Here is a 14,963-nt window from a genome sequence, read left to right as displayed (position 1 = left end):
ATTCATATTATTAGTATTTGGGATTCATTGCGTAACATCGCAAATTAGCTTCCGAAAGAATGCGTCTATCGGGTATATATATCTAAAGAATCTAATTGCGAAAACTTTTCTGCACTGTAACTTTAATTAGGAAAGACATTGCAAATAGTTTTTGAATCGATATTTTGTGTGTTGTATTATTCATTAAGTGGTTAATTTATTTTTTAATTACAAGTAGTACACAAAGCTCGGCAAATACTGACGTAACACAAATAGTATAAACGACATTCCTGAGTACTATAGGGCTCGCTTTATAATTCGAATGCACACTCACCTACATAATTATATACACAACTAAGCCCAAAATGCTGCAGCTTTTACAGACTGTCAGACAAACGTCGAAGTTGCGTGTGGAGAAGAGTTATTGACTTGCTTGGCAAAGTATCCACAATCTGGGAAAGTATTTCATTCTTACGTGTTTGTAATAATTATCGTTGCCATCACTTTTCCGGTAATGGGCTATACTCGTATACGATTATTGCATATTTCATCACAAGGTAAGTGCAAAATGGCTGTCGACCGACATGTGATTATGGCTTTTTTGTGCAAATGAGCCATTCCTCAGTAATTGTCATGTTTCAAGGTAGTGAGAGAAATGCAAATGATTGTTTTGGCCAGCAGTTGTTGGAAACAACAGCAATCAGGATACACCCAAAACATCGAGCATCAAGGTCGCGGAAACCACACACAGTCGAGACAGCCAATGGGGATTTCCCCTTTTCATTGAGGCTTAAGGCCATGGCAGCTCTATAGATTACTTCCTACATATACGTTCAAGGGCCGATGTGTGAGAGTGTGTGTCAGTATATAAGTAATGCCGCCAATCAATAATTTTAATCCAAATTACTTTCATGCAGTTACCTTGGATAAGGATATTATGAGTGTTTTAAGGGCCGTTCGTTATGATCGTAGCTGAAGTATTTCATCTAGATCTCATCATTGGCTCCGCACATTCCTGTTCGAACTCCCTGTTTGTAGTCCCTTCTCCAACTATGTAGTAGGAGCTGGGAGAGCTTTTCGCCCACTTCACACACATGAGTGAGTTGTACGCCTCACATACTCATAAGTTGCATTCATCAAGTTTCCAGCCGGTAGCAATATGTCATAAGTTTTTGACGAGATCCCATCAGCTTTCAGCAAGAAGTAGCAGTGGAGCGAGACACTTGCATACAAGTCACAAGTATATATGCACAGTTCACTCAAACAGTATATGAATATGCATGTGGTATACGTGTATAGAACCTGTCGCTGAAGCTGACACACACTCCTCTAAGTATATAATATAAATCGTGCACATGTTCTGTTGAAGCTGCCAATGCTTTTGACTTTCAAGTGACTGGCACTCTAGTGTTGAGGAAAATGCAATTTTTCACTCAACTGTGACAGCGACTTATCATCACAGCGTTTTGAGGTCCCGATAGCAAAATGCATGCTTTATAAGCGTTTTTAGATGCATATGGGTACTACTTGTACTACTACTCCTAGAAGCAAACTAAAGTGCGTTCAATTCATTGCAACTAGACAGCAGAATGTTGCGAAAGAGGTGCCTTTTGTCTGCCAGCTACTTGCGCATACGAAACAGTATAAACATTCAAAATAGATTTTTTCATTCCGATTCACCACTGGCTCCATGTACTCGACAAATGTTGTTGACAAAAATTGTCTGCCGATTGCAAATTCAGGGCTACACGTGTATTAACTACAATTTCGGGGGCAGCTGTGCCTTTTAATTATACCCTGTTCCCGTAGGGTACATTACTTTTGTGCGAGGCGTGGCAGACCCCACAAAGTATGATCAGTATGACTAGACGAGTCGATATAGCCATGTATGTCTGTCTATCTGTCCGTCTGTATGAACGCAAGGATCTCAGCAAGTATAAGAGCTAGAATAATCAGCCTCTCCTAAGCCCGAGAAAGGACAACTTTGTTCATTTTCTGTGCAATCGATACAGACTACTCACTAACAATAATTAGGCATTGACCAAATAGTTAAGTAGTGCTAAGTAATCAATAATCGATAGTAACCGATAACAGAGATGTAACTGGTCAGCAGACGAAAGAAGACGCCAGTTAAATTTTGATGAAACGTACATTTCTTAAACATTGTTATTTAATTTATTTAATTTATTTATTTACTTAATTAATCCAACAATATATTATACTGCAGTAAAGATATTGAAGAATATTATCAATTCAAAAAAAAAAAAAAAGAAAGCCTCAGAAATAACTAAATTGTAAATGTCTCAGGCATTTTATTTAAAATTTGGTCAGCTATGCTCCGATTTACAGCCATCAAATTAAAAAAAAAAAATAGTAGTGTTCTCCCCTCATCTAATTTAGTTACAATTCTCACATTCTTTAACACATTTTTTTTGTTGGTGTGCGGCAGCTTTTTTCACTCACTATACGCTTATCGTTGCCGCATGAGGCCCTTTAATTATTGTGGACTGTGCCGGCGCTACCTCTTCCACAAATGCCGAAACAGCCGCCAATTTGCATAGGTTAATGAATCGAGTGGTGCGTCGCATTAAGCGGTCATTAACATATAGAATACGGTGGATGTATTAATTGGACAATGGCCATGCACTTGAAAGTATTGAAACGAAAGTTGAGTTTAGAAGACATCAGACCTACTTCAAGTGTAAACAGTCGCACAGTCGCGGAAATTGTTGCGAATTCGAGCTCCAGAACCACTCGAGCGGATCCTGAGACGCGATGGCGCCGAATATAATTGCTTACTTTTATAGCCTGACCCGTGAATTGTTTGATCGTTACAGTGATCCCCGAGTCGCGCATTTGCCACTCGTCGGAAATTTGGGGGCTAATCTGGCAGTTGTGGGCGTTTATTTGGCCTTCGTGCTGCATTATGGCCCCAAGTGGATGCAGAATCGCAGGCCGTTCGAGCTGAAGCTCGTCATGCAAATCTATGACGTCATACAAGTGGTGTTTAATTCTATTTTATTCGTTTACGGCTTGTACTACAGTGTCTTTCAGTCAGAATATAGTATACTTTGCCAGGTTGCAGATCATTCCAACACCCAGCCCTGGATGATGCGACTACTATATTCAACGTATGGCTATTTTTTACTGAAATACCTGGATTTGTTTGACACGGTCAGTAAACACTGCAGGTCAACAACTATGACTGGCTTAAGATCTTCTTGTTTCCATTTCTTTAGGTCTTTATCGTTCTAAGGAAGAAGAACTCGCAGATCAGCTTCTTGCATGTGTATCATCATGCTGGAATGGCTTTTGCCTCCTTCATATACATTACGTTTTTGGGAGGCTCACATGCCTCAATGCTGGGTGTCCTTAACCTTCTGGTCCATACTGTCATGTACTCCTACTACTTTGCCTCTTCCATCGGCGCCCTGCAGCAGACCCTCTGGTGGAAACGGCATATAACTCAGCTCCAGCTAGTCCAGTTCGGCGTCCTCGCCCTGCACTTCACGCTTGTGATTTTCCGCAATCCCTGCAACCATCCCATGCTCATCGCATTCATGGGTACGATCCAAAACACGTTCATGCTTATAATGTTCTCCGATTTCTACTACAAGACTTACATACGCAAGCCGCGCAAGCAGCAGGAGCTGGCGGGCCGACCGGATGTTTCGGAGTCAAAGTCTAAGCTTAGTTAAGCCGATAAATAGGCTCACGTGTACTAATAGCGCTAATATTAAATTCATTCATGCCACATTTGCATAACTCTAAATGAATCAAATGAATAACTTGTTATGGATCTTATCTAAAAATTCGGACAAATAATATTATCCCGGTCGTTTAATTCTGAAATCAACTCGAAGCTGCAGCGCATATACATTTCCAGTATACGAGTTTTCGTAATGGGGCTGTTTAGAAAACAGTAACAGATGTGGTAATTACCTATTGAGTATAGACTTACAACATACACGTCAAGGCTACTCAACGATGGTCTATCCACAGATCAATCAGATTATGGATCAGATGATCCATCAAGAGAAGCATTGATTTTATTTGGGTGTTCGAGTAAATCACATTTCATGTTTCCCCTTTAGCACTATACTGTTTTTGGCAATTTTAAAAGCTAGCTTAACTTATTAATAAAACGAATAAGGAAGGGCAGAGGGGAAGGGAAAATGGATGTCCATGAAATTCGCACAACTTGTTACTTAGTTCGCAGCTTCTCAAAATACAATTAGAACTCAGTCAGAGCAGCACCACAGACATTCACAAATTTTTAATTTTCTCATTTTCCACATAATTTGCTTGTTTAATAAATTACTTGCCGCCAGCGCAGACAAAATCCCACGAAAATAAGGCAAGAAATTAAATATACAGCGCCTTCGGGCGGAAATGAGCAGGAGAGTAACGAAAAAAAAAAAAAAGGATTACTCCGACACTGTTACTAATTGGCTTATTTTACTCGTGACTCTAATTAAAAAAGCGGACTTTATGACCGCCGTTGTCAGATTCTAGGGATTTCAACAAATATATAGGCAACCTGCGGTCAGGCACATTCTCTTCAAACATTTTAGTTAATACTTGAAAACGAGTTGTCCGAATAGAAGCAAGTTTTCATATTTGTGCTGAACAACAACAGCGTCGTACTTTCATTTCAAAATCTAGCCTATCAATCAGCTTAATAAAAAGTTAGTCATTAATAACCAAAAATCAACTTTGAAACATTCACGATGCTACAGAAATTAGTATCGTTGTCTAGATTGTTCTGTTAACAATTTTCTAATGACTTTAAATGCTTGATTAATTAATTTTCTTCAAACTGACATTCGCGAACACTTCAAATATTCTCCGCATAGACCTAGTTGGTCCTTGGTGTTGTCGGGTGTTGGAGATCGGTTCATTGATCCGTTGGCATCTTGCTATATTATTTAGCTCGAAGCAATCGGATTTACAACAATTTTGAAAAAAGCCAGGAAAAATTGAATTTCTTTTAAAAAAGTTCTGGCAACTGGAGCAGTATTGTCAATGACTTGCATTCTTTGGCAAATTCCTTCATGCGCTCTACTATATTAGTAGTTCTTCATATATCTATGTTTTTTTTTTTTTAATTATTTGTACAGTGCTTTTTAACTGAATGTACATATTCAAGTGGTAAATATATGATGTATAAATAGGATTCGAATATCCTGAACCACTCAGCTGACAAATCGAGGATGCTATTCACATTCTGTTTATTCAGCCAGACGGACAAATCAGTTGATGAAAAATGCTGTTGGGGAAATGCGTAAAATAACTTTAAATACTAAGAGGAACCATTGTGGAATTTTTTTCTATTACAAATTTTGTTTTTCAATAATAAATAATATTTTGCTGATGACAGGCGTTTGTCTATCTATAATTAATATTACGAAGAGGAAAGATTTGATTGTTTGTCTGTTTGTTTATTTGAATCGAATATGCTCCGAAACTACTGGACCGATTTAAGGGATTCTTTCACTGTTGGGAAGCTACACTATCCCCGGTTAACATAGGCTATATTATATTTGCAAAAAAAAATTGGGATCCTTACTAAAACGTCAATAATGTAACCCAAGGTGTAACAAAATTACATAAAAAATTCCAGAACTGAATGCTGTTAGTTCAGAATCATCCTCGAAACATTATGTCACTTTAAATATTAAGGAAATTAAAAATTACAAATCGATCGACACCTTGAATAACACCGAAGACACAGTTCATTGCACACAAAAATTGAAGTTAAAACTCGGGATTCCAATCATACTTTTAAGAAATGTAAGACCCCTGAGTAGGTGCAATTGGACGAGGCTGCTTATTAAGAATTGGAGGAAATTGGTCGACTACCTTATATACCGATGGCCCCAACTTATCTGGCCATCCCATTTAAACGGCTTCAATTTCCGGTTACAACTTCATTCGCGTTAAATACTTATTACAAAGTCTCATGGCCAAACCTTCAAATATTAAATGATCGACATACGAAAGGAATGTTTTGCTGTATGCTGGCCTAACGCGGGTCGGATCTTCTGAAAATCAATTTAGTTTGCTGCCACAATAATATTTCATCAAATACCGTTTACAAAGCAACTCTGACTCAATAAAGAATAGCAATAAATTATAAAAAAGAACAAAAAAATCATTAAAATAATAATTCAACAAACATATGACGGTCGACATAGGAGGAAAATATATAAAAATGATAAAAATCATCCTCCGATAATATCCAATCTATGTTTATAATTGAATTCCTTTTTGGTGTTTTAAAGTTTATAATTTTTGAAATTTTTGTTAAATACCCGTGCAAAGCAGGAGTGGGACGCTTGTTCTTTATAAAGTCAAATAATCACCATGTATGCAAATAAATCACCATGTATTTATACGGATAGATATGTTTGGAATCACTGGAATCATTATGATTAAGAATATAATATATAACTATAGCATTCTGCTGAACGATTCATAGCACCCTTTACCCTTTGGGAATAATCAAATCTTAAGTGCTGTATTATCTCATTAGCCGTAAAGAGTCGCACCCCTGAGACTCGGCAGAGCAGGGGATTGCTGTCCCCATTATCAGCCCAATGGTGTGGAGTGCTGGGGTCTGGTGGTGGTGGTGGTGGTTTCGAAATCTTGCAAAACACCGAAGCAAGATTGAAATGCAAAGCGGCACGGTGTGGAGCGGTGCGGAGCGGTGTGATTTCCCCACCAACTTCTCACCCCGAGCTGACATTGAGACATCCATGCGACTCCATGCGAACGGTAAGAGTCGCGCTAGCATCTGCATCCCGAGACAATTGCGATAGATAAATAATGCGCGAGAACAATGGACTTCTGGTGGCGGCAGCACAGTCTTGAATGAATGACTGCCGGAAGATAAAACTTTGCACAAATTTTTTCGTATCTCATGCCATTGGAAGTCAAAAGCGACGAAGAAATGAACGAATAAAATAGTCGTTGCTGCACCGCCAGAGATAACATTCGAATTAGTTACCCCGGTGGATTTTTAGTACTTAAAACGAAATTCGACGAAGGCACATTTTTGCCTTTGTGCAAATGATTGCTGTACGAATTTCTACTGGTTCTGTTCTGGCTATCTGAGGTGGCAATTGGTAACAAATTTCTGGCGATATATCTAGCTCAGTAAAATAAATTGGCAAGAAGGCGTTTCGGGCTTGTACTTGTACATACCTGCATTTGAAGGACATACTCGTACGCATACACGCCTAAGGCGGCCACCAGTTGTCCAAATGAAAAATCATTGTATATTTAAGACGCACGCTATCGCCGCCATACCATACTCGTATAATGTTAGCCCCAATCGATACGAGTATCACCTCCAGAGACAAGTAATATCGGCTAATATGTTCAATTAAGACATTTTGCCACAGCAGGTGTATTTTACGAGTATGCGTGCAAGTCACTTCGTCAAGCAAACAAAGGACATTAGGAGCAGAGCAACACCAACACCAACAACACCAACAACATGGCCTTGCTCGGGGGGTGTCGACCAAAGAGGAACAATGACAACAAAAGGAGCCGTCGTTAAGCTTTTTAATGTGAAAATTTTCCCAACAGCCAGCTGACAGCTTGCAATAAGAATTTTTGTGGGATCGGGCCGGGAAACTGCGAGCAAGACATAATAAGGCAGGCGAATGTTGAAAATTAAATGAAAATTTGAATTCGCTCGTAGTTTGGAGACGCTCCAGACAATTGCACGGTTAGGATAACAAACAAAAAAGGCACAAGCTGCTAAACTGGCGGCAGCTACTTGTAGGATGAAAATTGCGGCTGCCTCACACACACACACACACACTCGAACTCGTGTGTATGTATGTGTGTATGCACTCGTAAATATTCATAACTGCCTGCTCGCAAACATCCATCTAGCTGCTGGCGTGTCAACCGGAGGCACATCATAGAGAATGGCCCAAACAATGGGCGCTTCAAGCCAGCTTTTTCGAGTGCCTGATGAGAGCTGGATGAAGTGATGTGTTGGATGCACATTCTACTGCTACTACGACTATATACTACTTGTATAAGGGGGGACTTTTTTCCCTTTCTTCTTCTTCTAATGAAAAGACGCACAGAAAAAACGGTGAGCAGAGAATAAAAGCAAAACATATGAGCAAAGGACTATTTAATGAATAGCCTAGGGTTAATATTTGTCTTGCACGCCTGCTTGCTTTCAAGCGTTTACTTTTTTGCCATTTGGCTGTACACTGTGCGGCAACAAACGACAATATTGAAGTTTCTTGTTAGAAACAAAACCCAGCTGGGCCAGCAAGCTTCACCGAGCCGGCCTAAGGTTGACAAACGAAGCGCCCTTTGTTTTTCACAACTGACTTAGGATGGGCGACGGCCAAACAAAAAACAAAAAACGAAAAAAAACGAAGAGAAAACAACAAGAAAAAACAAACAAGATAAACAAAACAAAAACAAACAAATAGAGAGAGCTATAAGCGGCAAAACATGCCGACAGCGACAGCTTCAATGTCCAAGGTGTGCATAGGGAAACGGGCTAGTAATGAGAATGTTGCTGGTAATGGCATAACTAAAACATAAGACTTACTATATAAAAGATGTCCTTGGATGGGAGACGCTAATTTTTTTAACCTAGACTGGCTGGCATGTAGGCCCGTTGCGTTCGCAAGCCTGGTCACCATTTAAAGCCCTTCAACTTGAAAGTGCACAGATAAATATACTTGTAGTGGGTTGATTAACATCAACAAATGAAAAGGGAGGAGACATTTATTCTTTGTCTATATTAAAAAATTGGTTACGAGAATGGTGAATGAATGATTAAACACCAAATGAACAATAAATTTTAAATTAAAACAGGCCGATGGTTTTTATTTTTCTTCTTCGTCTTCTCTAAAACGAAACAAGAGAGAACGCTACAGTCGAGCAAGCCCGACAGTGAAATACCCTGTACCCAGACGAACTTTCGAGACTGAGTTATATGCGCCCATAGCAGAAGCAAATAGAGGAAGAAGAAAAGCGAACTTGATGCTGCAGCTTGTGGACGTAATGCCGGAGTGAAATTGGTTCGCTTTTAACTTTTCTTAGAATCGACCGAATTGGATGAAATTGGATGAAACAAAAGTAGATAACTATACAAGTATATAGCGTGTGCAAACTTTGGTTTATGTAGCTTTTGAAATGTGAACAGTATTGACGAAATTCTGTAGCAGGGAAGTGGCGGGAAATTCCAAAATATAAAATAAACTTGTCCTTCGGTTACTCCAGCTTTTATAGTTTTGGAGATTCTTGCGTTCCACCCAGACATACGGATGAACGGACGGACAGACGGACGGACAGACGGACGGACTGACATGTCTAGATCGATTTCTCTCGTCATGCTGATCAAGAATATATATATTTTCTGGAGTCGGAGGTGCTTCTTTCTGCCTGTTACATACTTTACACAAACCTAATATACCCTTTTTTTCTACGGGTACAGGGTATAAAACTGTTTGCCTAATAGATGAGTGTCACCCTCTAGTCGAGAGATTTATTGCGTGCAGCACACGCACCCAGCAGGCAGCTGCCTTCCCACAGTTGAACCCCTTCGCAACAACATAAAAAACATAATTTTCTTCTTTTTTTTGCTTTGATAAATGAAGCATACACATCAAGCGACCAGAAAAGTTGGCATAAAAAATTCGTTTGTAATCTTATACTTGAATCGAAAACAAAGGAGCACGTTAAAAACTATGGTTAGCACTACAACCTGCACTGTAATGCAAATGAATATCGTGTTGGTATATGGGTATACTTTGCTGGAGCTAAATTAGCTTTGCATGTCTGGCGCACATATTTCAAATTAAAGGAATAACTGCAAATACATACCTATGTATGTATGTATTGTTGTATAATTATGATGAATAATGCAAATGCGGTTCAGTTAGTTCTGATGTATGTAGTTTATATGCATATGATTAAAAGAGTGTAATTTAAAAATATCCATCCATAGTTTCAGCAACAAGTTCACTTTTATAAAAACTATAGAATTTGCTGTGGGTAGGAAGTTTAAATATATAATTAATTTTCAAGGAATTTGTGGTTGGGTTGTGCTTGCATTGGAATAGGGTTTGATTCAGATCTAGAACTCGAAAATATGACAACGACTTTCCATTTTGAAGTAGCTCCAAAATTTGCAAGAACATTGAGATCAGCTTGCTTATTAACTTTTAATTACCGAGTTAATTTAATTACAGAAATTACCAGCTACGTTTATACAAACTTATATTACAATGATATATATAGCCATCTTTATGTCCTGAAATCTTTGGTAGTTCACAATAAACACGACCTACTAGTCTCCTGTGCTGCTGGAAAACTTCAAATTTAAAAACTAACATATGCGGTGAATGCTGCTGGCACTGAAATACATGCCAATTGGAATTTTAAGTTGAGCCACGAAATAAATAAAATCAGCATGTATATAGTAGTATAAACATGATGTGTATACAGTTTTCATTATATATGTACAAGTGCATATATAAACACTTGTGTGTGTGTTTTCCACGCTTCTGTAATCAAACCAATGGTAAAGGCTCTGCTTGATGTTTAATTGAGTTGATACCCATAAGCAGCGCTGCCATAATTTTTAGAGCAAAACAAGCTAGATTGTCAAAAAAATAAAGCTAAAAAAGCTAAATCCAAGGCAAAATAAGCTTTAAAAAGCTGATTTAAAAAACATTATTTTCGTGGTTACATTTAAGGAAATATCTGTTTTAATGTTTTTATTTATTTCATAATTTACAATAATAATATGAGATTCTTGTAGAAATAATAATAGAAAATTCCCATTAAATTCAAGTTAGAGTTAAACATTTTTAATTCATAATTTTTAACGCAGCGAAGACAAACTTATAAAAGAAACTGCTGATGCTCAAGCCTCGAGGTGATTTTATTGGATTTTATTATCGAAAATCGTTTATCGCTACTTATGTATATTCGTGATTTTGAGTCTTGACAAAGATAATGGTGATAATGGTGAAAAATAAAGTAAATCTAAAAAAGGGCGCAATACATTTTTTTAAAGCTAGAATTTCTGCAATCCTTTATTTTCGAGTTTTTCTCGCACTGGTATTTAAAAAAGCCAGATCTGGTGGTAAAGAGCTAAAATGGCAGCAGTGCCCATAAGAGCATGCACAGCACCAACAACCGCAGGCTGCACCACACAGGCACTGCTTGCCGTCCATTATTCACAATAGTTCGGAGAGCCTGTCCGCCAAGTCTGCTGAGCCAATCTCAGCCCTGATCGGTCCGTCTCAGAACGCTGACAACTAGAATATAGTATGGAGACTGTACAGAATCTGTCGCGCCTTCTTTCGCTTGTGACACTCATTTATACGTATAATAGCACAAGTTTTATGTGACGTTTTCTCATTATATTCGTATTATGTATGAAAATGCAAATCAAATGACCACGCTCAGTTACGCGCCTCGATGTCTTCACAAAGTGTTTGATATACTCGTAAGGGTGGAGGAGATGGCCATAATTTATGATAATCTTGTGGCAGCTTCAACAGCTTTCACATTCCTCTCTGCCTAAGTTGGCACAGATTTGCGAAGGAGATATTCCAGGGGTAGTTGCTTAAATACATATCTCATTGTTAAAGTTACATGCACACTTTAACAATTTAGGGAATGGAAGTTTAAGACGCGCGAATATATTGGAAAGGAGTCCATGCGAAAGTCTGTATATCTGTACATATGGTGTCTTTGTTTTTTGAGAATTGGGACATTGGGAATTGACAAGTTTGAACTTGTCGCAAAATATACTTATGTACATACAATCTTTCCGCCTCTCTCTCTCTATGCAACTTTGAATTGTCGATTGTTGGACGCCGATGAGTTCGAATTAACGTATCGTTTTGTTATATAACAATGATTTTTTAGTTCGAATTACCAAGTGCATAAAAATGTATTGATTTAGTTCGAAATGTAAAGAGATTTTGTAGGGAACTCGTGACAACTTGGAATTTTAGAGAGGTTCGAATTATCGCAGGTTTGAATTACATATTCATGCTTTCAAATCAGTAGTAAAACGAAAGAGAAACTAGAACAAATAATCATATGAATTAATGTTCGTTTTTTTTTTTTTTTCTTGGAAAAGGGCACTTATTGTTATTATCCCATACATATCGCCCCCCAAAGTTCCAGATTTTTAAAATCATGCCTACACTACTTTTCTACATGGACCTTATTGATATAGCACTCATGACCCCGTTTTGTTTCCTCTATTATTCTCAGTAGGCAGTGCTTCGGCAAAAACTCAATTTCAATCTTCAATAAAATGTAGCTCAGCTGAAGCCGTCCTTGCGGGACCAAACAACCAGAGCGAGAGCTAAATCGGCATGGTACACAGGAAGTCCTGGCGATGTGATGGAGCGCGTCGTGCATTCCCGTAAGTGCAATAGGAAACGAAAATGGCGCAAACAAAAAATATTTGACTTACAAAGTTACGTTGCATTTTAAGACTTAATGCGCTGATTGAAGGAGCGTGGTGAGCTGCCTAACGCAAATATGCAAATGATATGCACACCTGCATATGTACATATGTATGTATATGCTATGTACGTGTGTGTGTACATGCTCTTATATGTATGTATGTGTGTGTGTGCATCAATGCTAAGCAGATATGCCATCGGTGGGACCTCTGACAGCCCCATACACATGAGCTTTCGCCAGCAGGTTCGTTTGCAGCATGCACTGAACTAGGAGGGAAGGCCAGGACGAGCTAGGACGAGGCAGGTAAGAACTTAAAATGAATGACAGCTTTGATATGTGGAGCCAGTTAGAAAGATGAATGGATTCGCTATCGACAGGCGAAAAGGTTTGACAGGCTCAGCAGCAGTAAGTAAGGTCTGCATCAGAAGCTAAATATTTGCATATTGTCGAAAAGCTGCGCCAGAACCTCGTAACGCACAGCTTGTTGGAATTTGTTGGTAAAAAGTATTCTCTGTTTGAATGACATTTGCCTGGTTTTTCTGAAATAGCAGCCAAAGTGTGTGTGCAGGTGTTGATGCGGATGTTGATTCCGCCACCACGCAGAGCGTGAGACTGGAAGCGAAAAGTGGCAGTCAATTATGCGCTGTCACTAGCACCGGCACGAGTGCAATTTTCGAGTTGAAGTGCATTAAGGAGGGCCTGGATAAACGCATTTACTAACTAACTAAGTATGCCAAAGGCAGGCCACAGGCGAAGTGTACTTAAAGTCCAACCTAAATTTAGCGCACTGTGATGCGCCCACTATTGCTTCTTTCAGCCCCTCTTCATGCCTAACTTAAATTTCACTTAAGTGCAGTGTGTATGTATGTATGTGTGTGTACTAGTATGTAAGTGCACAGAAAGCAGTACAACTATCTTAACGGTAAAAACTTTCTGGTGTAGAAGTGTAAACCGTAAATAAATACCGAAATCCCAAAGATGTGCACACGCCCCGCAGTGCAGAAGAGGCTGTCGCTACTATGATTGATCTAGTATTCAAGAACTAGTTCAAATTCTATTACCAATGGATAACTCTGAAATTTAAATTTTCTTAACTTTAATGCAAAAATCGTTACTAAAGATTATGAAATGAATATTATTTATTTATTTATTTTGTATGCTCTATCCTAGCGTTACAAGTATTAGGCTAGTCATTAAATACTTATTTAGATCGATATCAATATAGCATAACATTCAAGAACTAGTTCAAATTCTATAACCAATGGATAACTCTGAAATTTAAATTTTCTAAACTTTAATGCAAAAATCGTTACTATAGATTATAGTTATTGTGTCGATATTGATGAAATGAAAATTATTTATTTATTAGGCTAGTCATTAAATACTTATTTAGATCGATATCAATATAGCTTAACAGCATATATTATTTAATGTTAACCAAATATATTTTTGATTTAATGTTTTATTTATTCGTTCAATTTAAATGTAACCCAACATTTTCTTAAATCAATTTTGACTTCTATATACTTTAGAGTTTTTTTTCGGCTCTTTTAATTATTGTTATAATGAGTAAATATATATTTGTATAGTATAGCAGTTTTAGCTTACTTTGATTTAATTATTATTTTGCAAGTGTGCTTAAATTTTAATTCCAAAATACGTTTCACTGCTGATTATTTTTATTTTATTGTGCCACAGACGAAGAGAACCTTTCTTCGTGATGAACTAAATAATATTTTGTCGTACAAATAATGGTTCTGTGCATGAAAATTAGTGCTCTATGTGTAATTCAAGAGTTAAGGTTCAGGTTAAAAATTGTGTTAGCGTATATCGTTATAGAGTCTCTTCTTTTAATGTCAAAGACATATCGTGTTCAAGACTACTCTTAATTTCTTACGCCATCACAGCTATCGAAAAATTCAACTCAATAATGAGGGAGTTTGAGGTTATTATTACCTATTATTAGCCATTTTGTGATAATTAAAGAGCTGTTTCAGCAAAAAAGTTATTTCACTAAAAGAAGAAAGACAATTCGAATCGTAACTACTAAGCAAACGAAAGGTAACTATTAATGCAAAATAATAACTAGAGTGTTTGTTGTTTATTCTATTTACCCGTACATAGTGCGGTAGAGTCTACTGCAGGGCACCTTTAGGGTGCACATATGTGCTTTGCATAGGTGGCAAAAGTTTTTGGAAAACAAAGCTTGCTTGGTGTTGACGGTGTGAGTATTTTTCTGTTCCTGGCAAGCTCAGCCAAAGTTGATTGTAAAAGGTGCTCTGGAATGTAGACTCAACCACAAAACCATACCAAAAATTGGATGCAGCCAGCAGAGAAATAGAAGCCACCGCAAACGAAAGTAAGTAAACCATTAATGCCGTCACTTGCATTAAAAACTCAGTCTGGGAAAGGCTGCTTAGAAAGCAAACTCAGGTTGATGCGTTTTGTTTTTATTGTTGTTGTTTCCATATTAAAAAGATTTATTTTCTTAAGCGACCAGTACACGA

At 37.9% G+C, this 14,963-nt stretch overlaps 2 protein-coding genes across 3 annotated transcripts in view; one reads left to right on the top strand and one right to left on the bottom strand.

Annotated features, from left to right (window-relative positions):
- LOC115620194 (neural cell adhesion molecule 1) overlaps positions 1 to 14,963 on the bottom strand; it is a 49,668-nt gene that overhangs the window by 10,798 nt on the left and 23,907 nt on the right. The window contains exon 1 of one of the 2 annotated variants that reach the window (XM_030513326.1): positions 901 to 2,377. The exons of the other annotated variant lie outside the window; for it this stretch is intronic. The gene's annotated coding sequence lies outside the window, so the exon portion shown is untranslated. Of the gene's footprint in view, positions 1 to 900; positions 2,378 to 14,963 lie in introns of those variants that run through there. 2 annotated transcript variants of the gene reach the window in all.
- LOC115620195 (elongation of very long chain fatty acids protein F) lies at positions 2,631 to 3,835 on the top strand. The gene is made up of 2 exons (XM_030513328.1): positions 2,631 to 3,153; positions 3,219 to 3,835. The coding sequence occupies exons 1-2, from the start codon at positions 2,755 to 2,757 to the stop codon at positions 3,675 to 3,677; spliced, it is 858 nt and encodes a 285-aa protein (XP_030369188.1). The 5' UTR covers positions 2,631 to 2,754; the 3' UTR covers positions 3,678 to 3,835.

This window comes from Scaptodrosophila lebanonensis, unplaced genomic scaffold, assembly GCF_003285725.1.
Source record: "Scaptodrosophila lebanonensis strain 11010-0011.00,11010-0021.00 unplaced genomic scaffold, SlebRS2 tig00000024-arrow-pilon, whole genome shotgun sequence".
Classification (NCBI taxonomy): domain Eukaryota; kingdom Metazoa; phylum Arthropoda; class Insecta; order Diptera; family Drosophilidae; genus Scaptodrosophila; species Scaptodrosophila lebanonensis.
The sequence above is the reverse complement of the archived record's forward strand: the minus strand, read 5'-3'. Positions and strand labels throughout refer to the sequence as shown.

Bases quoted from the DNA above. Each gene is read 5' to 3' on its own strand.
- LOC115620195 (XM_030513328.1), top strand. From the start codon at position 2,755: ATGGCGCCGAATATAATTGCTTACTTTTATAGCCTGACCCGTGAATTG. The intron at 3,154-3,218 runs GTCAGTAAACAC...CCATTTCTTTAG, and splicing joins ACCTGGATTTGTTTGACACG to GTCTTTATCGTTCTAAGGAA.